Genomic DNA, 25,526 nt, shown 5'->3' on the forward strand with positions numbered 1-25,526 from the left:
CCAACCCAAGTATTGTTCTAAGCACACAGGGCTGGAGGCATTTGCCCTGGGACACTCCTTCGTGAAAATGTCTGATGCAGTATGCCAACCTTTTGCACGTGGTTAATCTTGGTTTTCCTGAGCCCAAAACACATTTTAAAGACAGCTCCAATCCTTCCACAGCTTAGGGGGGCAATTGGTTTTAGTAATCTTAAGAAAACACTCTGGCCCTGGCCAGTTGGCTCAGCAGTAGAGTGTCAGCCCAGCATGGGAAGTCCCAGGTTCAATTCCTGGCCAGGGCACACAGGAGAAGCACCCATCTGCTTCTCCACCCTTCCCCCTCTTCTTTCTCTTTATCTCTCTCTTCCCCTCCTGCAGCCAAGGCTCCATTGGAGCAAAGTTGGCCTGGGTGCTGAGGACAGCTCCATGGCCTCCATCTCAGGGGCTAGAGTGGCTCTGGTTGCCATTGAGTGATGGTCCAGATGGGCAGAGCATCACCCCCTGGTGGACATGCCAGGTGGCTCTCGGTCAGGTGCATGCTGGAGTCTGTCTCTCTGTCTCCCTGCTTCTCACTTCAGAAAAATACAAAAAGGAAGGAAGGAAGGAAGGAAGGAAGGGAGGGAGGGAGGGAGGGAGGGAGGGAGGAAGGAAGGAAGGAAGGAAGGAAGGAAGGAAGGAAGGAAGGAAGGAAGGAAACACTGTGGCCATTTTTATCCACATGGAGCATAAATAAGTATTTAAAATACTTATTATTGGGGGTGGGGATGTGGGGGAGGAAGTGGGGGGAAAGGAGAAAAGAGGGACAAATATACATTGACAGAAAATAGTTTGACTATGGGTGATGGGTCTACAACGTAATCAACAGTTCAAATGCTATAGAAACGTTCACCTGAAACCTATCTACTCTTATGGATCAATGTCACCCTGTTAAATTTAATTTCCTAAATAAAATTTTTTTAAAAAATAAAACACTTATTATTTATCCATGCTTTTAACAGATGATTTTTGTACTATTCATTCTATTTATTAAATATGGGAAAATGAATGGGCAGAGCAAGATTGTCAAATGTTTTCTGTAGAGGACCAGGCATTTCAGCTTGCTGGCCACATGGGCTCTGTCCCCATCCCTCAGTTTGGCTGTTGTAACCTACCAGCAGCCCAAAACATTATATATGTGATTGGATTCTAATGAAACGTATTCTGCAAGAACAAGCTGCAGGCCAGATGAGGCCCCCTGGGTGGTATGCAGGGGGGTGGGGCCTGGTGAGTAGGAGGAGCTCCACCCTCCCCATCAGTGAGACTCCTGATAAGGCATTTTAACCTCTGCGACCCAGGGGGCTCCACCTGCAAGATTCGATAAGGATGAAAGGGAATTCTGATGCACCTGTTTAGCCAGCACCTGGCACATGATGAGTGCCCATGAATATAAGCTCTGTCGTGGGTAAGCCTTTGCAGTCAGGCAGTTGTGGCCTTGAACCCTGGAGCTTTCATGTACCCCCTCTGGGTCTGAGTGTCCTTATATCTAGAATGGGGGTAAAAATAGTCCCTCCTCCCTCATGGGAATGGGATGAGAAGTAAACAGGCAGTGTGGAGCCCTGGCCGGGCGGCTTGGTCGGCTGGAGGGCCGTCCTGATACGCAGAAGTTGCAGGTTCAGTGGAGCACATACAGAAACAGATCGATGTTTGTCTGTCTCTTTCCCTTCCTCTGTCTCTAAAATCAGTAAGTAAAAATTTAAAAAGGAAGAGAAACCAGGCCGTGTGTATATAGGACTTGGCACGGGTACTGAGGCATAGTTGTTCTGGGATTGTCGATTGCTGTCAATGTCATTGTTGCTGTTGATTCTCATGTATCTCAACTAGACCACCCACCACTTTAGAAGCAATCGCCGAGGCCCTGCCAATCAGAAATGCTTTTAGTTATTTGATAGATTGCTATCCTGCCACGCTACATATATATTTATGAGTTCATTTGTTCATTTAAAGAAACACATATATAGTGCTTTACATGTGCCAGGTATTATTCTAAGCACTTTTCAACAACTCTACAAGGTAGGTTTTATCATTCTCGCCTCTGTTTTAGAGATAAAGATACTGAGGCACAGAGAGTTTAGGTAACTTTTCCAAGATCACAGAGCTAGTGGCAGAGCTGGGATTTGTACCAGAGGTCATGCTCTTAACTTACCTCCACTCTTGTTATGAGATGCTTCCCTACATCCAAGACTTTTTCCCTGGACCCAGGGCCAGGCCATGCTGCTGTCCTCAACCCTGTGCCCTTTCTGTACATAAGTTTATGCCTAAGTAATGTTCAGTTCACTGAGTCATCCCCTGCCCTCTGTACACACACCCACATACCATCCCAGGGTAATCCCAGTAATTGCAGTGAGGTAAATTAAAATAATTGCAATAGCAGTAGCTAACATTTATTGAGGGTTATCAAGTACGAGGCACTGCTCCATGTCATTTAATCCGTCCAACCAACCTTTAAGGCAGGTCCTGTTATCAGCATTTTATAGCAGAGGAAAGTGAAGCTAAGAAAAACAAAGAAAGGAAGGACACAAAGGGGACTCCCCCAGGGGACTTTAGAGCCTGACTCTGAACCCTGTTCTCCACTGCCTCCCTTAGCCATCTTCTGAATAAAAATAATGACGCCAGCTAACATAAGTCAGACAGCTACACACCAAGCCCTGCTCTGGGTGCTTCGTATGTATCGTCTCATTTAATCTCAATCAACCGGAGGAAGTTGATCTCTTAAACCCATTTGCAGATGAAGAAACTGAGGCACAGAAAGGCCTGGTTGCTTTTGCAAGGTGATGCATCACTCTGATGTCCCTTTAAAAATGAAAGCCTTTTCCCCAGCCACCAAGAAGGCTGCCAGCACAGACACCTTGCCCAAGGTCCTGCCCCCTTCCTGGGCAGCCTTTATCAAGTGACCAGCTGATGGGGCAGCATAAAGGCACCAGTCCCTCGCCCCACAGGGGCAGCTCTGAAGGGTCACCCCGTCTTTAGAACTCCTAAGGTTTCCGTAGAGACTCCATGGCAACCCGACTGCTTTCCCCCGATCCCATCCTACATCCTCCCTGCCCTCCCACAGGCACTGACCCCAGGAAGATCCTAGTAATCATTTCAGAGCTGCCTCCTGAGGACCGGGACCATAGTGGTGCTGGAGCCAGTATTCTAACCTGAGCTTTTCACCGCTCCTGTCAGGGGGCCGACTGGCAGAGGTCCCTCTACTGGGTCTTTGGAGAACTGGAACTGGTGGGCTGCCTGGGATTGCTGGGGACCAGGACCAGGTGGTGCAAGCAGGGAGCCTCCTGACGTGGCCTCCATCCCCAGGGAGCTCTGCTTGTTTCTGGGAGGCTTGATTCCACCCCGATCTGGCCAGAACAGGGGGTGTGGAACCCAGTGTGAGGACCCCCAGGAGAGTGCAGTTGGGGTAGGCTGGGGTGCTGGATTGGGAGACAGATGTGACTTCTCGGTCTCAGTCTTCTCTCTGGGCTGGTATTAGTCCCCCTCCGATCTGGCTCCTGCTCCACACCCACCTCTGCCACGCCCCACTCTGCTTACCATTCTCACTGCCACAAGTGGTGACCGTGACTCAAAGCCTGATTGGGACTCTGCCACTGTCCCCAAGGTGCCATGTGCTTCCTGCAGCTGTGTCTCAGCTTCTGGGGTTCCTTCTCCCCGATAGCATCCCAGCCATCCCCCACCCAGGGACTCCTGTGAGACTCAACTCCAATGCCTGCTGTGGGCGTGGAGGAAGGACAGACCCTTCCTCTGCGCCTCCTCTGCTTCTGAGCGGCCGACGTTTCTCGAGGAAGCATGTCCCTGGCTATTTCCAACAGCAGCGGGTCTCCTTCTGGGAGATCCCTTTTTTAGTCGCTGCTCCTCCCCTCTGCAGGCTGGTCTGGGGACACATGGTCAGGAACTGCTCGTTGACCTCATTCCTGAGGTTTATCAGCCTCTTTGGTCAAAGGTTTGGTGGGGGAAGAAGCTAAATCCCCACCGTCTGAAATTAGCTTTCGGCTCCCCTGCCTTCCGTGGGCCGCAGTCACCGGGGCCCTTCTATGTGCTGGCCGTTCACGTGCGTGAGCACATCCAACCTGAACTTCCCGGCGGCCTTGCGAGGGGCACCGTCTGGAGGCTTTGGGATCTGAGTCGTGTCTGTCTTTCAGCTCCTTCTGCACAGAGTTTGTGGCAGGCCTGGTGACGTGGCTGGAGTTGTCAGAAGCCGTCCTGCCAACCATGACTGCTTTTGCCAGCGGCCTGGGAGGCGAAGGAGCTGACATGTTTGCTCAGATTTTAATGAAGGACCCCATCGTGAAGGACGACCCGTTGGTGATCACTCAGGTACACCCACTTCCTGAGTGGCAGGTGCTGGGGAAACCAAACAAATGATCTCCTCGGTCAGTCGGAAAATTGCTTCCGGTGGGGGTGGGGTGGGGTAGTTGAAGGCTAAACGATTTCATCAGAATGACATGAGGGTGGTGATTATAGCTAAGGTTAAATGATCACTAATGAATATTTACTGTTGATTGGTTTCTTAAATAGTGCTTAGTATGTGTTAGAGCCACAAATATTAACTCATTGGATTCTGAAAACAATTATGAGGTTAAAGGTATGAGTATCCCCATTTTGTAGATGAGAAAACTGAGGCGCAGAGAGGTTTAGTAGCTTGTTGTTCAAGGTTATGCAGCTGACAAGTAGCTGAGCCCAGATTTGAACCTTGGCAGTGTGACTCCAGAGCCCCTGCTCCTGAGCTCCAAGCTGTGGGCCCTTTTCTTGGAAGCAGCAGCTTTGCTGCATGCCCTTGGGCTTGTCACTCGCCTGCTTTGTGTGCAGTTAAAACAGGCAGCTGGGAACACAGGCTGCTGCTGTTGGTGGGTCCGGTGAGCAGATTTCAAACAACCCTTCCCCTCCCTCATTTCACTCCCTGAATTTCTCACACATCTATTTATTTGCTTATACCACTGACTAGACTATAAAACAGAGATATATATTTTGTCTTATTCCCCCACCTAGTAAGAGTTGAAACATATTTGTCAAATGAGCGGGCTGATTACATAGCAACTTATTGCCAATACCTGTTCCTTTTCCCCAGGACCTGCTGAGCTTCTCACTCAAGGATGGTGAGTGGATTTTCTAAGTTCTGTAAATGTGGGCACTCGGCTTCACCCTCAGCTGGTAAAACCAGGGGCAGGTGTTGCCACCTGTGGCCTGGCCCCCGTGGTGTTTCTGATGCAGGAAGGAATCCCACAGAATTGGGGAGCCAGTGGGGACCTCATTCGTGCCAAGTACTGAGTGGTGCTTCTTAGCGGTTATTTCATTTATTCCTCTCAATGCCCTGTGGCTTTACCTTCTAAGTAGATCTTAAATCTGGCCCCTTCCCCGTCTCTACCCACCACCCTGGTCTGAGCCACCTTCAGCCCCCTCCTGGATGACAATAGAGGTCTCTGCACTGGTCTTCCTGCCACCGCTCTGGCAGCAACTCCAATGGCATTTCCAGATGCACATCTGGCAGTGCCGCTTCCTGGCTCCATCCCCACGACCACTGCTGCTGCACTCAGGAGCAAGACCCCTCCTGGTGGGCCGGCCCTGCCCCCACCTCATCTCTCACCACACGACCCCTCCCACGCTGGCCTCCCTGAGTGCACCCCAGCTTCTGGCACAGGGCATCTTTGCACACGCCCCTGCCCTGGCTGGAGAGCATCCCGTTCCTCTTGCCTCTCTACCTCTCCCTCATGCCTCCACGCAGTCATCACTTCCCAGGGATGCTCCCCCCACTCCCGGTACCATGTCAGCCAAGGTTGCAGTTGGACACCTACTTACATGTTTCTTTGCTTGGTAACAACTGGCTTCCCGTCCAGACCGTAAGCTCCATGGGGGCAGGACCACGCCCAGTTTTTTTCACTACATACTTCCAGCACCTGCGCATAGTAAACACTCAGTAAAACATCTGTTGAATGAATTCATGAGATGGGACCTAGCGTTCTGTTTTATGGATGAGGAAGTCAGCTGAGAGAGGTTAAGCAATTTACCCATGATTGCTCCGTAAGTGGCAGTACCGGATTTCACTACATGCGTTTCCTAAGGCTGTCGTAACAAATTCCCATAGATGGGTGGCTTACAGCAACAGAGACTTACTCTCTCAGTGTTCTGCAGGCCAAAAGTCTGAAGGCATGGTGTCAGCAGGCTTTCATTCCCTCTGAAGGCTGTATGAGAATCCTTCATGCCCCCTTTAGCTGCCGATAGCTCTGGGAAGTCCTTGGCTTATAGCTTCATCACTCTAGTCCAGAGGTCGGGAAACTTTTTGGCTGAGAAAGCCATGAATGCCAGATATTTTAAAATCTAATTTCATGAGAGCCATACAATGACCAGTGTACCTTACGCATTATCCAATAAAAATTTGGTGTTGTCCCGGAGGACAGCTGTGATTGGATCCAGCCATCCGCAACCATGAACATGAGGAAATGAATGGATTGTAATACATGAGAATGTTTTATATTTTTAATGTTATTATTTTTTTACTAAAGATTTGTCTGCCAGCCAGATGCAGCCATCAAAAGAGCCACATCTGGCTCGCGAGCCATAGGTTCCCGACCCCTGCTCTAGTCTCTGCCTTCATCTTCTGCATCTTTCTCCTCTTCCTCCCTTTCCTCTCTGAATGTTTCTGATAAGGACATTGTACGAGAGACCCCATCTTGAGATCTTTAACTTAATTACAATATTCCCACCCCCTTTTCTGTTGTTTCATTTTCCATGGTTTCAGTTACCTATTGTCCACCAGAGATCAAAAATATTAAATGGAGCCTGATCGGTGGTGGTCCAGTGGATAGAACATTGGCCCAAGGACACTGAGGTCCCAGGTTTGAAACTCTAAGGTCACCAGCTTGAGCACAGTGTCACTGGCTTGACCCTGGGGTCATCAATATGATCCCATGGTTGCTGGCTTGAACCCCAGGTCACTGGCTTGAACCTAAGGTCGCTGGCTTGAACTCAAAGTCACTGGTTTGAATCCAGAGTCGCTGGTTTGAGCAATGGGTCACTGGCTCAGCTGCCCCCCCCATCAAGACACATATGAGAAAGCAATCAGTGAACAACTAAAGTGATGCAACTACGAGTTGATGCTTCTCATCTCTCTCCATCCCCATCTCTTTCTGTCTCTCTGATTAAAAAAATATATACATATATTAAATGAAAACTTCCAGAAATAAACAATTTATAAATTTTAAATTGCATGCCATTCTGAGTAGCGTGATGAAATCTTGACATCCTGCTCTGGCTGGCCTGAAATGTGACTCACCCCTTTGTCCCACGTAGCCATGCTGTGTACACCACCCTCCCGTTAGTCACACAATAGCCATCTCAGCTACCAAATCATGTATCAGAGAGAGAGTGAGATCCCATTAACACAACTTTTATTACAGTGTATTGTTATAAGTATTCTATCTTATTATTAGTTATTATTATCAATCTCTTACTGTGCTTAATTTGGGAATTAAACTTTACCATAGCTATGTATGTAAAGGGAAAACCGTAGCACACATAGGGTTCGGTACTAGCCACAGCTTGAGGCCTCCACTGGGGGTCCTGGAATGATGGAGAGGTCAGTGTCATAGTTGGTCCCAGTCCTTCTCCCCAAGCTCCATGAAGGCAGGGCCCATGTCTCGATTATTCACCATTGTATCTCAGCATGTATAACACTGATGGGCACATACATGGTGGGCATTTAGTGATGGATGGATGGATGGATGGATGGGCTTTCTTTAGGGAATGAGCTTGGACCCTAGCAGGGTAGTTTGTCTGAACTCGAGGGTTAAACTGCCTTCGTCCACAGAGAATGACGAGAGAGGGACACACAGCAGAGGTGGAGGCTCTTGGTGCTGCTGGATTCCTCTTGAGTGTGAGGCGAGGTGATTAGTCAGGAAATCAATATGAAAAGCTGCATTTTTTCAGAACTTCCTGAAGGGCTGACTTTTACTGACAGTATTGGGATGTTAGCCACAAAATGATGCCATTTAGGAAGCTGGATGGAATTTTTTGTGCGTGGGTTAATCATTTTCTTCTCCTCATCCTGTAACAACCCACGAAGCTCTTTGCCCACAGAACTGAGCAAATACATCTTTTGTGTGTTGAAGGTCAGCCTCGCTCAGAGCTAACTCTGAAACAGGTTTCGTGACCTTGGCACTGTTGACCTTTGGGGCTGGATCATTATTTGTTGTGGGGCCATCCTGTGCATTGCAGGATGTTAGCAGCATTCCTGGCCTCTATTCACCAGATGCCAGAAGTATTTCCTTAAAAAAAAAAAAAAAAAGAAGTACTTCCTGAATTGTGGCAACCAAAATTGTCTCTGGGCACCAATGGTCAAATGTCCCCTGGGGGCAAAAACAGCCCTGGTTGAGAACCAGTACTCTAGGACCCACAATGTGGTCATCTTGGGGGGGAGGGGGCGTAATTTGTAGTTGATAATCTTAAATTATTCTAGTTGCTCTTCTAGATCCTGTACATAGCTTATGAATTATTGCAGAGTATATAATCCTCATATCAACCTAGAAGGTGGTGCCCTTATCCCCACTGACAGCAGGATGGGACTACGTTACAAAGTTTCAAAATTCCATTTAAGGCAAAAGGAGTCTCGTTGTGAACGCTGCATTGGAGCCCAGGAAACTTAAACTGAATCATGGATTTTTGCCCTCTGTACTCTGAAGCCAAAGATAGGATCAACTCTGGGCCGTGGGACCTGAGGCAGTGCACGCTGCATGAAACATGTAACCTTTACCACAAACTCTGCTCTACTTTCTGATCCGTTCTTTATTACAGAACTACAAACCCCGCCCCCCTGATGGATCGGAAGGGTTTGAGATAATAGTCTTTGGTCATGGTGAAATGCAGACATTGTCACCCTGCTGCTGGGTTCTCCATCAGCATTCTAGATATTCATACAACTTGTTACCAGTATTAAAACTGGTTGGTTCACCATGGCCAGATAGCTCAGTTGGTTAAAGCATCATCATCCCAGCATACCAGGGCTGTGGGGCTCAGTTTCCAGTCAAGGCACATATAGAAACAGATTAATGTTTCTCTCTAAAATCAATAAATTTTTTTTCTTAACTGGCTGGTTCCTCCATTCAGCAAATAAGAACTGAGTACACACTGCCTGTGCCAGGCCCTGAGAGTAATTGTAGTCATAGCCGATTCTCATTGAGTGCCTGCTGTGGGCAGGCCCTCAGATCAGTGCTTTATAATAATTTTTTAAAACCCCTCAGCAACCCTGAGAGGTAGATACTATTACTGTCCCCATTTTACAAAAGAGAAAAATACAGCACAGAGAGGGAAATAACCTGCCAAAAATCACACAGCTAGAAAGTAAGGGGGTCAGAATTCGAACCCAGGCAGTGTAATTCCAGAGTTCACTCTGAACTGCTGTTGTGCTTCCCACGTGGAGAGAAAGTGCTAAAGCCCTCGTCCTTACTGCTGACTTTGAGAGGGTTCGGTGAGGCCGGGATGCAGTGGCTACCCCACGTGGCACCAGGTCTGTGTAGAGTGAGTAGTCATACGGTGTTTCTGCTGGCAGGGAATACATTTCTCATTCAGTGCAGTCACCCTCCCCTATCGTGGACCTCTCCCAACAGAGATCCATCCATTCATTCATTCATTCCTAAGGAGATTCCATTCTTTACTCTTACAGAGATGATTATACAACCGTTTTGTTTTAGACAGGGGCCTAGGTGCTGGGGATGTACAGTGAATTTGGAGCTTATACTCAAGAGGGGGAGACAATAAACAGGTAGGCAAGTTTAAAAATCAAGTTATAAATGGTGATCAGAAGGAAATACCCCCTGGTAAAGTAATCAAAAGCACTGGACAGGGATCAGGGAGGACTCCTCCTCCGAGGTGACATCTGAGGAAGGAACTGGGTGATAAGCAAATAGATATTGGAGAGTATATCCTAGGTGTTGTCAAGACAGAAGACCCCACGCAGAGGAGGAGAGGGGTCTTACTCAGTAAACCCACTTTCTCCCTTGTCCCTGGGGGAGCAGGACTCAGAGGGTACTGGAAATGGAGGGTAAGTCTCAGCTAAAGGTGGGAAACAAACAGGTCTTTTATGCTGTTTGGAGCAAGTGGTCACATCTGAGGACCCTGGCAAACAAGCAGGGAGCTTCAGTTAATTAATGAACCAACGCCTTTTAATTGGGAAACTACTAATCACCAGGCATTGTCCTAGGCACTGGGAGACAGTGGGAACAAAGAAAAGGTTTCTGAGCCCTGGCCGGTTGGCTCAGTGGTAGAGCATCAGCCTGGTGTGCAGGAGTCCTGGGTTCGATTCCCGCCCAGGGCACACAGGAGAAGCGCCCATCTGCTTCTCCACCCCTCCCCCTCTCCTTTCTCTCTATCTCTCTCTTCCCACAGCCAAGGCTCCATTGGAAAGTTGGCCCGGGCACTGAGGATGGCTCCATGGCCTCTGCCTCAGGTGCTAGAATGGCTCTGGTTGCAACAGAGCGAAGCCCCAGATGGGCAGAGCATCGGGACGCGCCGGGTGGATCCCAGTTGGGTGCATGCGGGAGTCTGTCTGACTGCCTCCCCATTTCCAACTTCAGAAAAATTTTTAAAAAATGAAAAAAAAAGGTTTCTGCCCTGGTGGGACTTAACATTCCGATGGGGAGATCCAGACAATAACCCTATTCACAGATATAACAGTGGTAGGAAACGGGAATAGGGACTGGGGGACTGGGGCACAAGCTGTTCTACATCAGAGGCTGATGGCTCCTCTAAGGAGGTGATATTTGAGTAGAGACCTGATGGATGAGAAGGACCAGCTAGGCAGGGCTCTGGGGGAGAGGCTGTCTAATTATAGCAGCAAATGCAAAGGCCCTGGGGCAGGAATGAGTTGGCTTCCTGGTGGAAGAGATACTGGTGCTTGAAACAAGAACCAATAGAAAGCGAGGTAGGAGAGGGTGGCAGGAAGGTATTGGATCATGTTCACCTTACAGACCATGAAAAGAAATGCGGACTTCATTCTAGGTGCATTGAGGCACTCTTAAAGAGTTTCAAGTTGGGGGAGAGAACACAATCAGATTTGTGACTTTAAAGAATCCCTCTGGCTGATGTGTGGCAAGTGTTGTAGACGCAAGAATGAGAGAGGAGAGGCCAGTGAGATGGCTGGTAGTTGAGGAGCGGTGGTCACAGTGGCAGTCATGGCAGTGATGACAGTGGAGACGGAGCATGGTGATCAGATTCAGGATATTTTTTTGTAGGTACAGCTGTCAGCATTAGCTGGTGGATTGGATGTCAGGGAGTGGAGAAATGAGAATCGTGGACAATGCCCAAGCTCTTGGCCTGAGCCCCACAACAGAGCAGACTGGTCTTTGAGGAGTGAGTTGGCAACCTGGCGGGTTGGTGGGAGAGCCAATACCAGAGAACTCCAGTGTCCCAGGTAGCCTGAGACTCATGCACCCCCCACCACTTACCACCTGCCTTAAATAGACACCAGCTCCAAGTCCAGCAGCCTGGCCACCAAGGTCCTTGAAGTGACCCTTACGTGAGGCTGACACCCTACAGCCCCATGCCTGAGAACACGTTGGGAGGTCACCTGTGCACCTGGCAGCTTGTATCACTGCTGCCTTGACAAATGGCTTACAAATTAGTGACTAATTATAATTGCCACCAATTAATCACCATGGCCAAGGCTTGGTTAATTCCCACAGCTCGATTATCACCTGGGTGCAGTAGTCTATGATACGGTGAGGGCGCAGGGAGCTCCTTTGTCTGGACCTTTAATTGACATAGTAACCCCAAGACACAACATGCCGTTGTCTGTTGCCCAGCACGTAGACAGTGCCACATCTAGGGCGGTTTCCAAGGGCAGCTGGGCAAATGCTGCCAGACTAGAGCTCGCTCTGAGGACCCAAGTTCAAGGAGAGAACTGGTTTATATTGCAGAAGCTGAAACCTCAAACTTCAGGACTTGTGGGGGGGGGCTGTATCACGTCGAAGGCTAGCCACTCCTACTTCAGTATAATATTATCACCCAGCATTGCAGACACCCAGTGGAGGGTACCACTTCTCTAAGATTCATTAGGACCTGTCATAGGCCAGGAGTCCTGTCCTCAAAACTTTGTGAGGTGACTCTCTAGTTCTGTTTTTCCCCTGAGCGAGGACGAGCTCCTTGCAAAGTTTAGACATACAGATAGAACACCTACCCAGATTGGTGAAGCCATTTGAATTTATTCTTTGTGCCAGGCACTATTCTAAGGACTGGGGATAGAGCCATGGGAATCCCAATATCATTATGGATCATTTTGAAAAGGCCAAAAGAAAAAAAAATCACATTTTTAATATATTTCCTTCTCCTTTTATCAAATGCAGCATTTGTGTTTGTTTGTTTTTTTCTTATTTGGGACCCTATAACATATTATCAAATAAATCTTTTTTTTTTTTTTTACATTTGTTTAATTGCATAAGCTTTTTTTTTTTTCCAGTTGCTACAAACTTCTCTTAGGAATCATTGTTGATGGCTTTATTGTTTCCCACTGGGCGAACAGTCCTGCAGTTACTAACCCAACCTCCTGATGTTTGAAATCTCCAGACTGTTTCCACATTCCTGTTGTAAATGCAGCAGTCAGACCTTTATTACTACATATTTTCTACATTTAGGATTTTTTTTTTAAAGATTAGAATTAGAGAAATGGAGTCCCAGGACCAAAGGGGATGCACATCTTTTCCCCATTTTTCTTTTATTGTGGTAAAATATGTGTAACAGAAAATTGAGCTTCTTACCCATTTTTAAGTGCACAGTTCGGGAGCAAGAGGGACATTCACATTACTACGCACCCCCCCCCCATCCATCTCCAGAAAGCTTCATCTTGCCAAACTAAAACTCTGTCCCCATGAAACACTAACGCCCCCTTCCCCCTTCCTGTGTCCCCGGACCGCCACCATTCTACTTTCTGGCCCTATGATTTGGGGGCTATTTTTAATGCTTTAAATATAAATATTGTCAAACTTCCCTCCAGAGAGTTTACATTAGTGCACACCTGAACACCCATGTTCATCACCTCCTAAACAGCTTTGGAATAAAAAAAAAACTGATCTTTGCTAATTTGATGAAAAAATACTACCTTGCTTTTGATTAATTTTTTTTTCAAGTGAGAGGAGAGGAAATAGACAGACTCCCACATGTGCCCCAACCGGAATCCACCCGGCAATCCCGTCTGGGGCCAATGCTCACATCAATCAAGCTATCCTCAGCACCCTGGACTGACGCTCAAACCAATCAAACCACTGGCTGCAAGAGGGGAAGAGAGTGAAGGGGAGAGGGAGGGGCAGAGAAGCAGATGGTTGCTTTTCATGTGTGTCCTCACCAGGTATTGAACCGGGGACGTCGGCACGCCAGGCCGACGCTCTATCCACTGAGCCAACCAGCCAGGACTTGATTAATGTTGCACAGTATTCCATCCAGGAAGCTGTGCTGTTGTTTAATTGACTGGTTTTCATGGGGCTGCGCACTTAGGATGTTTCCAGGGTTGGGGTTTTATCAGTTACTCTGCTGTTAACATCTCTGTGCTTCAAAGCCAAACTGACCCTCCACCTGTGTTCTTTCTCTTCCGAGGGCACTACGACGCGCGGGCCCGAGTCCTCATCTGCCACATGACCTCCCTCTTCCGAGTGCCCCTGGAGGAGCTGGACCTCCTGGAAGAGACGTTCCTTGAGAGCCTGAAGGAAACCAAAGAGGAGGAATCCGAGTAAGGGAGTCCTGGGAGCCCCAGGAGCCCCGCCCATTCACCAGGAACCGGGAACTGCCCCTTGAGGGCCCCTCACAGATAACAGTGCCTCTTCCCCTCCCCTCCGTAAAGAGCCGGGGCACTGAGGTGGAGGGGGTACTGAGGTGGAGGGGGCACTGAGGTGGAGGGAGCACTGAGGTGGAGGGAGCATTGAGCGGAGAGTCCCAAGGCAGCCCTGATTCGCTGTGCGGCCTTCGCAAGTCTCGTTCCCTCTCGGGGCTCCAGTCCTCATTTCTATGAGGAGCTGATTGAATGGAGGATTGCTAAGGGCTTGTGACTTTAACATTCGGTGGCCCCAACACCCCTCTTTACCTCAGGTTCTTGTCCATGGGCCACACTACCCTGGGTTCAGATTCCACTTCTGACATCCACCCACTTTTTTGACCTTGGGCAGGTGCTCCCCCTCTTCTCTAAGCCACAACATTCTCATTTGTAAAATGGAAGCAAGGAGAGTGGCTGTGAAAAATGAATGGGACCATACTGTAAGGTGCTTGGCCCAGGGTTGGCACCAGCAAGTAGTCGGTCGGTATGAGGGCTTCCCTCCCCTACGCGCCCCGTAGCTCCCAGTGGTAGAGAAGCTTTGCTCTCTATCTGTTGTCAGGACCGTGCAGAGGGAAATTACCCTGGCAGCTGGGCCAGAGCTCAGCCCTTTGCTAAACACCTTACACAGGCTCTGCTCCCAGGGCAATCAATCAATCCGGCCCCAGCCGGTGCGGGCTCCTTGCACCAGGCACGTCTCCCAGGCTTGGCTTTGTTCAGCCTCGATGACTGTCTTTGAGCGGCCAGGCTGGGCCAGCTCAGCCCAGCTGGGAACGTAGCTCTGAAGGCAGGTTCAGAACTGGGGCCACCCTTTGACCAGGGTAGAGGTCAAAGGGAGCAGTGGTTTTCCTGGGGAAGGAGGAAACTTGTGCTGTTGAGATAACCTGAAAACAGGCTTGTTTTGACTCCCTGAGCTGTGTCAATAAAAAAACACCTGAACTCACGTCAGTTACCACCGTATAGGGGCTGCCCAGATTCTAGGGCTATTTTGGACATTTGTAGTGTCTTATGTGCCTTGAAAAGAAGGAAACTTTTTGCCTGACCTGTGGTGGCGCAGTGGATAAAGCGTCAACCTGGAAATGCTGAGGTCACCCGTTCGAAACCCTGGGCTTGCCTGGTCAAGGCACATATGGGAGTTGATGCTTCTAGCTCCTCCCTACCTTCTCTCTCTCTCTCTCTCTCTCCTCTCTCTCCCTCTCTGTCTCTCCCTTTCTCTCTCCTCTCTAAAATAAATAAATAAAATTTTTTAAAAAATTTTTTTAAAATCTTAAAAAAAGAGTGATTTTAAAAAAAAAAAAAGAAGGAAACTTTCAGCTATTGTTTGCCAAGCTTATTGTCTGAAGGAAACATACTGCTCAGAGGATTTGTTCTGATGATACCAGCAGTCAGATCGGGGAATATGTAAAAACAGAAGTAATAACACAGCCCAGCTCTGCCACTTACCAGCTGTGTGACCTGAGGCAAGTGAACTAACTTCTCTGGGCCTCAGTTTCCTCACCTGCAAAATGGGGATAATAATAGCACCCTGTTCATCAGGTTTTTGTGGGGCTCAAATGTATCCATACCTATAAAGTGCTTCGAGCAGGCCTTGTACAAAGTAACTGGTTGATAAATATCATCATTTGCTGTAGTATCAGTTACCATTGCTGTTAATGACTACATATGAGCCTTTTCCTCAGAAAAATACTCCACGTGCAGAATTTTTTAATTCAATGTTAGGGACTTTGGGGATCTCTCAGTTCCTGTCTGTGGTCTCTGGAAGGACCTGAGACCCAGGAACAGCATACATAGTTCAGTCCGGTTCTCAGTTCAAGTCTGCTGCCAAGTCTCTGTGTGGCCCTGGACATGCCGCTTTCCCTCTCTGAGCCCCAGCGCCGGTGTTCCACCTGCCCAAGCGGAGGATCGAATTATATGTAGGTTTCTATTAACGCTAAGGTTTTGTGTTTCTGCAAGGTGAGCTTATCACTCGGCACCCCAAGGCAATCCTTTGCACCTGGAATGCAAGGTGTGATGTACCTCCTTTCTGCTTTTGGGTCCCCATATGAGCCCAGGGGCTATCCAAGCTTTTCCCACTTGTTTGGTGATTTCACTCTTGCGTGCCTCAGTTTCTCCATCTCTGACGGGGAAATAATGGTAGCATCTCCATCATTAGGTGGTTAAGAAGATTAAATTAATGGATTCATATTCAAAAGCTTGGAAGAGTGCCTGGCACATAATAGGTCTCAGTAAACGTTAGGTAATGCCCTGCTGGAGGTTGACATTGGTCACATCGTAACAACATTGTCAACATCGAATTTGAGTATTTACTAGATGTAGGCACAAGATGTCACATCATTTGGTGTTCATAACAATCTCCTCAGGGTTTCACAGGGGACAAAACAGAAAGTCCCATGAGTGATAGAACTCGCCCAAGGCCACCCAGCTGGTCAGAGCACTGTCTGATTCAACCACCATATCCAGTCTGAACATCACTTGCTGCATGCCTCAGAGCTTAGCTGACCATCCCTTGTTCCCTCCTTAATTCTGAAGAAAGCAGTAAAGATAGTTCTTTTATGGGGCTTTCTAAGCATTTACTAGGAAAGTGTTTCTAGACATCTAAGAGATAAGCACTTCGTCTCTATCAACTGGAGGAGGTGATTAAAAAAAGGAGAGAGGCCCTGGCCGGTTGGCTCAGTGGTAGAGCGTCGGCCTGGCGTGCAGAAGTCCCGGGTTCGATTCCCAGCCAGGGCACACAGGAGAAGCGCCCATCTGCTTCTCCACCCCTCCCCCTCTCCTTCCTCTCTGTCTCTCTCTTCCTCTCCCGCAGCCAAGGCTCCATTGGAGCAAAGATGGCCCGGGCGCTGGGGATGGCTCCTTGGCCTCTGCCCCAGGCACTAGAGTGGCTCTGGTCTTGGCAGAGCGACCCCCCGGAGGGGCAGAGCATCGCCCCCTGGTGGGCAGAGCGTCGCCCCCGGTGGGCATGCTGGGTGGATCCCGGTCGGGTGTATGCGGGAGTCTGTCTGACTGTCTCTCCCCGTTTCCGGCTTCAGAAAAATACGGAGAAAAAAAAAAAGGAGAGAGGCTGTGGCTGGGTAGCTCAGTGGTGGGGGCATCGTACCAAAGTACAGAGGTTGCCAGTTTGATCCCCAGTCAGGGCACATACAGGAGCAGATCGATGTTCCTGTCTCTCTCTCTCTCTCTCTCTTTCTCTCTCCCTTCCTGTCTCTAAAATCAATTAAAATATATATTAAAAAAAAAACAGAGAAGAGGGTGGGTGGTGGTGAGGGTAGGGACACAAGATAGCAGGGAGTAAAACTGACCTGTGGGACCATGAGATGGGCAGTGTCACGTCTTGTGTGTCACTAGGCATCTGTGGCTTCACCCTGGAACCGGGCCCAGGTCTACGTTTAGGCTGCTGCCTCCGTCTTTGGAAGGCTGACATGGAATGCCAACACAGGGTCATTTCTGGCATTCCAGGGCATGGGTGTGGCCAGTGACTGGGACAGTGTCGACTGCCACGATATCTCACCAATGAGCAAAGTCAGGAGCAGGGCTTCATTGGAAATGAGAAGTGTGCTCTGAATTCTCCCTTCCAGATATAGGACGCGCTGTCCATGTAGCTCAGAGCAAATGTCTCCTCTTGTGCTTTAGATGTTGAAATTCAGACAATGGAAGTAATAATTGTAGGAATAAATGTATTCTATTTTTAATCATTTATTTTTATAATTTTTAATTCCAGTTTACATTCAGTATTGCTTTGTATTAGCTTCAGGTGGATGGCATAGGGGTTAAACAATCACATACTTTACAGTGTGTTTCCCTGATATTTCCAGCACCCACTTGGCACTGCCCATAGTTATTGCAGCCAGTATTTCACTCCTGATGGTTGGTGATGGGCCTATACTCTCTTCCTGCTCCTCTGGGGACAGTGAGTGGAGGAATAGAGCTCTAAAGTGAGAGGTTCATGGTCAGTGCTGGTCAGAATGACTCGGTGCTTGCTGTTCAGGAAACGTTTTCTGAGCACCCTTGGGCCCCAAGCCCAGGGCCAGCTGCTGAGGGTGGAAAGCAGGAAAGTCTCGGCCTGTGCCCTCAAGGTTTGGCCCTGCTGTTCTCCAACCTGAAATGCAGCAGGTCCCTGGAGAGCTTGCTAGTAGTTTCCTCACCCGCACGCCCAGAGCTTCTGGCCTAGGAAGCTGTGCTTTTAACAGCTACCCTTTGGGGATTCCGATGCAGTTGATCTAAAGCCCAACCTTTGAAAATCAATGGTCTAGAATTCCAGATGGCTAATACCATCTGGAGGGTTAGAGGGCCCAGTTAAGTCACCTTGGGGCTTGGGCAGGCTTCCTGGAGGAGGTGACTCTTGAATGATGAGTAATGTCGTGCCAGACAAAGGAAGGTGAGAAGGCCAGCAGGAACACAGGTACTGAGGCACAGGCAGTGTGCCTGTGAGGGTTCAGTGTTCCCGGAGGGCAAAGTGTAAGTTAAGAAGCGATGAGCAACAAGACAGCGCGGAAACAGAGACCAAAGGGAGGCTACCAGAAGGGAGGGTGGGGCCGGGGCAGGTGAGAAGGAGAAGGGGGACACAGTCAATAATATTGTGATGAGTTTGCACAGTGACAGATGAGTATTGGAATTAGTAGGGTGACCATGTTAGAAGCTATAAAAATGTCAAATCACTAGACGGTACACCTAAAACTAACATAACCAGTATGAGACTGTATACCAAATATACTTAAATTTAAAAAAAAATTTTTTTTTTTTGTATTTTTCTGAAGCTGGAAACGAGGAGAGACAGTCAGACAGACTCCCGCATGCGCCCGACCAGGATCCACCCGGCATGCCCACCAGGGGCGACGCTCTGCCCACCAGGGGGCGATGCTCTGCCCCTCCGGGGCGTCGCTCTGCCGCGACCAGAGCCACTCTAGCGCCTGGGGCAGAGGCCAAGGAGCCATCCCCAGCGCCCGGGCCATCCTTGCTCCAATGGAGCCTTGGCTGCGGGAGGGGAAGAGAGAGACAGAGAGGAAGGAGGGGTGGGTGGAGAAGCAAATGGGCGCTTCTCCTATGTGCCCTGGCCGGGAATCGAACTCGGGTCCCCCACGCGCCAGGCCGACGCTCTACCGCTGAGCCAACCGGCCAGGGCCAAAAAATAATTTTTTTTAAGTAGTGAGTAGTGAGTCTGTGAAGGAGGCAAGCAAGTCATGGAAAGCCTGATGTCGTGCTGGAGAATGACCCTATTCTCTGGGGAGAGGGAGGGGCAGGGGGAAGGGAAGAGGGAGGCCGACAATAGCGACTATACCTCCTGCTTGACCTTGGTCACTATGGTGGGGCTGTCATCATCCTTCCACATACAGTCCCCCAAGTGAGAAAACTGAGGCTCAGAAAATTGGGTGAGCCGGCAAGATCACGGCAGAGCTGGGCTCCAACGCCTCTGCCCCAGACTCCCAGACTTGCCCAGGCAGCGTTTGTTGAATGAGGCGAGGCAGATGCACAGGGCCAGCTGCTTGTCCCCCTTAGAGGTAGGTCCCCTTGCATGTCCCCTTGGACATCCTCAGCTGTGTTAGGCTTGCTCGTGGGGTTACCAGGTGCAAACCCTTTGCCTGATTAGTGCCTGAGCACATGGCAGACGCACGTGTGCATAGCCTATATAAGGCTATGGGTGCGTGCGGTCGAGAGAGATTGGATTGTGGATGCATGGGTTGTCTGCCCGCCACTGGGAGGGGCCATTTTGCTGTTTGTTTGCCTGAGAGGCGGTTTCCCCTGCCTGTGTGCTTGTCTGCCATTGTGAGACTTTATTAAATGGAATGGCCCTATGCTTTCTGGCTACGCAGTTTCTCTACTATCTGCCCGAATCCAATGTGGACTTGCCTGGCCTCGGCCACCGGCATTACACTCAGCCTCTTGACTTTTTTTCTCAGGCCTTGAACTCTGCCAAAAGCAACTAATTTACAACCTTCCTGTTTACACTGAGTAGTGCTGGCAATTAAAGGCCAAAGTATATCTCTTGTGTTTAGGAGGAAATTATTGTAATAATGAAAGCAATGATAATAGCAACAAACATATCAGACAGATTAGGATATGCCACTGTTGTATGTGGATCGTTGCATATAACTCTCACAATGCCCCTGGGAATCAAGGACTCTTATTATTCCCACTTGCTGGGTGAGGAAACTCAGGCAGGACCAGTAATGTATGCGAAGTCACCAAGTTAGCCTATGGCTCTAGCCATGAGGAAGAATGGTCTTTTGCTGCAGTAACAAATGACTTCCAAATCTCAGCGACATACACCACACAGGTGCCTTTCTTGTTCATACGACCTGTCCACTGCAGATTGGCTGTGGCTTTCGTCCAGCCTGTCTTGGGCCTGTGTCCCAGGCTGACAGAGTGACCTCTACCTGGTTACATTGCCGGTCTCAGAGCAGAAGGAGACTTATCAGTCCCCTGTACCGACAGTGACAGATTTCACTGGAAGTGACACACATCCTTTCCACCTAACGCGGGTCATGGGCCATTCCATTCAGCAGGGTAGGGATGTGTAATCATCCGTTGGGAGGACCAGGGTGGGGAGGGCTAACTGAGAATTCAGTGAATGGCGGTACCATAAGCAGCACCGCAGAGGAAGGTCGAGCCTGCGCTTATGGGGTGTGAGTCCCCACCTCAGAACCCAGGTGCTTCCTCGCCCTCCGCCTTCCAGTTTGCTAGATGTGTGCGGCTCATCCCCTAGGTCTGCTGAAAACCCGCCCCTGGGGTGTGCGCGGAGACCATTAGCCTTGGTCTCAGCTTCCCCATTGGAAGTGTCTGAGCGGCACACCCAGGGGCTGCTGAGCACAGAGCTGTCTGAGGTGAACTGGCAGACACCAGAAAGCATAGCAGATCCCCGCATGCCCAACTCAGGTCCCATGTCTTTTTTGATTACGAGAGCACAGGCTGATTCTCACCATCCCATGTGGTTTGTGAGGAAGGAGATGGGAAGGAGACAGGTGCTGGTTCGTGCTGCCCACCGACACGTGGCACCCCGGAGGGCACGTCATCCGTTCTCAAAGTGTATCGATTGAATGGATGAAGAAGGAATTACTTAATCTTTACAAAGCAACTACCTTAAGAGGTAGACGTTATTAACCCCATCTCGGGAAGATGCAAAGAGCCACCACCGCATGTCACTACCCACAGTGTGCCATTGTGCCATATGCATGACAGACTTTCTCTTCATCCATCCCCACAGGCCCTCGGGAGGTGGGTGCTGTCAGCCCTTACTTTGTCACATGAGGACAATAATAACAGTGCATCTAGGATAAGATAAACCACAGGGAATAGACAGCATGGTAGTTGGCATGCAGGAATTCCTCAATAAATATTAACCATTTCTTTTTTTATCATCACCATCATCTGCTATCACTCTACGCATTGAGTTGTCCATACTCCAACTTCAGTTCAGAGTTCACGCTCATAATGACCTCCCCGACCTGCCCTGTGTCCTGCTCCTTATTGTCCCAAAGTGCTGAGCTCCAGGTGTCCGGCAGAAGGACAGGGCTTAACGGCTGACACTCCTAAGCACTCACAGTCATTCTTCCCAGGACTCACCTGACGCCGATTCACTTGAAATGCTTCCCTTCTGCTACATGTTGTAGCTTCTACATCTTAAGTCTGACTGATTCTAGCTATTGCCCCCAAGGCCAAGGTTTCTAGGGCAGAGACTTCTCTAACCCATCTTTGAAAGGGTTATTCGGAAGGAAACTGGCTCACAAATATCCAAGAGGGAGGCGAGCTCAGATGTTGAGGGGAAGAACAGGAAGGAGGGAGGTGACGGAGTCTGGGTTTCTATTTGGTACTCGTCTGAGTCCATCTGTTGAAAGATATTTTTGTGCTTCTTTACTATTATTATTATTATCTTTTTGTCTCTTCGCCATTCAAATTGCAACCCTGTTAGGATGGATTCTTTGGGTAAGTAGCACATCTCACACTCTGGGATTCCCTAGCTGGGTTTTAGAATGTTTTCAGCTTTTTAAAAGCATCGATGGGCCCAGGGCGATTTTGGTACCTTGCTCTGAATGACAGAGCAGCACCCAGCATTGATCCCAGCATTGATTTGGGGGGTGGTGAGGCAGGGAGGTCTCAAGGGATCCCAGGCACAGCCAACCCTAACGACCCACCTCTTCTCCCCCAGAACGGCCGAGGCCTCCAGGAAGAAGAAAGAAAACCGGAGGAAATGGAAGCGCTATCTCCTGATAGGCCTGGCGACTGTTGGAGGCGGGACAGTGATCGGTAAGGCGGGCGCAAGGTGAGATGGTGGCACAAGGGTCAGTGCAGTGCAAAGGGAGGGATGATGCCAGGCTGGGAGTGGAGAGGGCGGGAGATGGGCTGGGAGGTGCCCCTGGGCACATAGTAGGTGCTCCGATGTGTTCGCTAGTGTTGTTAGCAGCCTCCGTGGAGGCAGTGGGCAGCGGATGGGGGAGGAACCAGCAGGCACATCCTCACTCCCACCTTTACCTGCTTTCCTGGCAGGTGTGACCGGAGGTCTAGCTGCCCCTCTTGTCGCTGCTGGGGCCGCGACAATTATTGGCAGTGCTGGAGCAGCGGCTCTGGGCTCGGTGGCCGGCATAGCTGTCTTGACCTCTCTGTTCGGTGCAGCTGGAGCTGGCCTAACGGGTAAGGTTTGCGATGAGGGCTTTTCAGCCAGGGTGGCCCAGCTCCTAGATGACACGCCCAGGTTCTTCCCAGTGATGGTTCCCCGAGAGGTAGAGGAGGAGCACATGCCTCTTCTCATGCTGGGTCCCGGCCCTGCCAGAACCTGCAGCAGGCCTCACAGAGAACTGGATGATAACTTGCCATGGGTCAGTATAAGGGCTGATTGTGAGAAACTGCACCTTCTGTACACTTCCTGAGAAGGACCTATTAGACCTGCCTGTCACCATTTAGGAAGTTTCCAGACAAGCCTCCTCAGAGACACTTGAGCTTCCTTGTGTAAGAAAGCACATGGCTACCCTTCATTTACCAGCATCCTCTGGGGGAGTTTTCCCAAATCCTATGTGTCAGCAGCCCCCCAGCCCCACACAGATTCCTGTTCCACTCCTCAAATGGGGTGTCATTTCTGGCTTTGAGAATCTTGGTCAGTTCGATCCACTTTTACTGAAAGGAGTGTGTTGTACCCCTAAAGTGTGTGGATGGGAAAAATGACATAGAACCGACTAAGTTCAGACAGAATGGTGGTTATGAGTCTGGGCTCTGAGTTCCAACCCCAGCCTGCCACTCGGAGGATGGCCAGCCTTTGGAAGCCACTTACCCTCATCTATAATTATAAACAATAATAGCAATACCCTAATGAGGTAAAAAATGAGACATCTGTCCAAGGACAGGGCACACTGTCGGTGCTCGCTCTGTGAGTTATGAGCACAGAGAGCCACTCTGACTAATGTTTCCCAGGGTCCCCAATCACCTCCATTCTCACTTTTGTGTCTGGGACTGTAGGATACAAGATGAAGAAGCGTGTCGGGGCCATTGAGGAGTTCACATTCCTGCCTCTGACGGAAGGCAGGCAGCTGCACATCACCATTGCCATCACCGGGTGGCTGGCGGCCGGCAAATACCGTGAGGACCAGGGTGGAGTGGACAAGAATGTGGGGTGGGGGACGTTAGCTGAGCTGGGCCTGCTTCTGTGTGCCCGACCCTGGCCCCACCTCTTGCCTGTGTGTCTTTAGAGGGTGGGATAGCCCCATATTGCAGAGGAGGAAACTGAGGCTTAGAGAAGTGAGAAGACTTCATCCGATATCCATGTCCTATCTATCTATCCATCCATCATCCATTCATCCAACTATCCATTCACCCAGCCACCCAGCCACCCATCTTGCTTCCGTGCAACACCTGGTCTGAGGCAGAAAACAGACCATTAAGCAAGTAGTTAACAGGGAAGCTTTATGGATGGCACAGTAGGGGAAGCACAGAGTATTTCTACAGAATGAGGGGAAGGTTTCTGGAGGAAATGACATGCAGCTACGGACTGGCTGGGAATTAGCTGGCTAAAGAAGGAGCAATAAGTATAGACCAAGCAAAGGAGCAGCATGTACAAAGGCCCAGCAGTGCAAAAGAACCAAAAGGAGCATAGGATACTGGGGCAGGGGGCTAGGAGGTAGAAGTGTGGGCCTGCCAAGTCAGATCACACAGGAGCACGTGAGGCAAGGAATTTGAATTTATCTGGAGAGCAAATGGAAGACAGCAAAGGACTTAAGCACAAAGTAAGAGATCAGTATGCCTTGGCTGTGTGACCTCAAGAAAATTACTTGGCCTCTCTGAGCCTCAGCTGTTTCATTTGTAAAGTAGAACAAATCATTCCTGCCTTTCAAGGTACTAACAAAGATTAAATTAAACAAGGTAACATATAGAGGGCCCCTAGTTTCTAACTGGCATTTGTGTTTTCCACCAGGGTGGCATTGAGAACTAACACCATGGTCTGCTCACAGCCTGGCTCATGCATGCAAGTGCCCTGTGTGAGGCTCAGCAAACAGTTTACATTCAGAGGGAGGTCAAGGTGGGCCAGGGAATCCAGAGCACACAACCAGACACACATGCTCAGAGCCTCCTGGGTCAGGTCTCTGGGATCTGAGGGTGGAAGCCACGGCTCTTCTAAAGGACAATAGAAGAAAGCAAGAGAGAAAGCCAGGTCACAGAGGGCCTGAGTGTCACCTGGAGTGTCACCTCTCCAGGTGACACTCTCTTTAGGGCAGAGAGTGAGCCAGGAGGGAGGGAGAGGGAGGCAGACAGTCGTGGTTGTATGTTCCTGCTTAACTTTGGTCACTACAGTGATGCTGTCGTCATCCTTCCGTTTTTAGACCCCAAGTGAAAAAGTTGAGGCTCAGAAAAGTGGGTGACCTGGCGAGATCACAGCAGAGCTGGGCTCCAGCGCCTCTGCCCCAGACTCCCAGACTTTCCCAGGCAGCAGTTGTTGAATGAGACGAGGCTGACGCACAGGGCCAGCTGCTCATCCCGTTGCGTGTTCCTATTGTACGTCCTCAGTAGCTCAATGCCAGAATTATTGCAGGGTGACAGAAAAATACCACTTTACCACGTAGTAGTTCAAATACCTGATTCTTACAACTACTCCATGAAGGGAGATAAATATTCATCTCCCCACTTCACAGACAAGCAAAGTGAGGCTCAGGGAGGTACAGTGATGTGCCGGGATCACACATCTATTAATGAATGCAGGGGCTGGGACTCAAACTCCCACCTGCTGATTCATAGGGTGGCACCATACTCCATCTAGGCGCTCCATCTGCTCCACTATCAGCTGCCACTCCCTGGCAGGGTAGGCCTCTTCTTTCCCCCTGAGGGTGAGTGGTCCCCCATCTGGGGAACTGGAGTGGGGCATCCTCTAGCTCAGACAGGAGAGACCACCTATCTGTGTCCTCCCCAGGCACCTTCGGCGCTCCGTGGGCGGCCCTGGCACGCAGCCGCGAGCAGTACTGTCTAGCCTGGGAGGCCAAGTACCTGATGGAGCTTGGCAACGCCTTGGAGACCATCCTCAGTGGCCTTGCAAACATGGTGGCCCAGGAGGCCCTCAAGTACACCGTGTTGTCTGGTAAGTCTTCCTGTCCCCACTGCCAGCAGCATGCCCACTGCTCCCACCCCACGTGGGTACCGTACCTTTGTGTGCCTGAGCTCCCCAGTGAGCCAAGCACTGTGCTGGGCCCGAGGAACATGGAGAAGTTAAGACTGTATTCTTGTCTGTGAGAAGGGGAGGGTCCTTGTGGGGAGGAGACAG

General features: G+C 49.7%; 1 protein-coding gene across 3 annotated transcripts in view; it reads left to right on the top strand.

The window, feature by feature from the left end:
* Positions 1-25,526, top strand: part of TMCO4 (transmembrane and coiled-coil domains 4) — an 81,138-nt gene that overhangs the window by 14,702 nt on the left and 40,910 nt on the right. For all 3 annotated transcript variants that reach the window (XM_066270259.1, XM_066270260.1, XM_066270258.1), the window contains exons 3-9: positions 4,152-4,326; positions 5,078-5,105; positions 13,585-13,717; positions 21,936-22,033; positions 22,274-22,417; positions 23,237-23,356; positions 25,179-25,343. In XM_066270259.1, the coding sequence (XP_066126356.1) occupies positions 4,152-4,326; positions 5,078-5,105; positions 13,585-13,717; positions 21,936-22,033; positions 22,274-22,417; positions 23,237-23,356; positions 25,179-25,343 (863 nt within the window). The remainder of the gene's footprint in view (positions 1-4,151; positions 4,327-5,077; positions 5,106-13,584; positions 13,718-21,935; positions 22,034-22,273; positions 22,418-23,236; positions 23,357-25,178; positions 25,344-25,526) is intronic.

This window comes from Saccopteryx bilineata, chromosome 3, assembly GCF_036850765.1.
Source record: "Saccopteryx bilineata isolate mSacBil1 chromosome 3, mSacBil1_pri_phased_curated, whole genome shotgun sequence".
NCBI lineage: Eukaryota > Metazoa > Chordata > Mammalia > Chiroptera > Emballonuridae > Saccopteryx > Saccopteryx bilineata.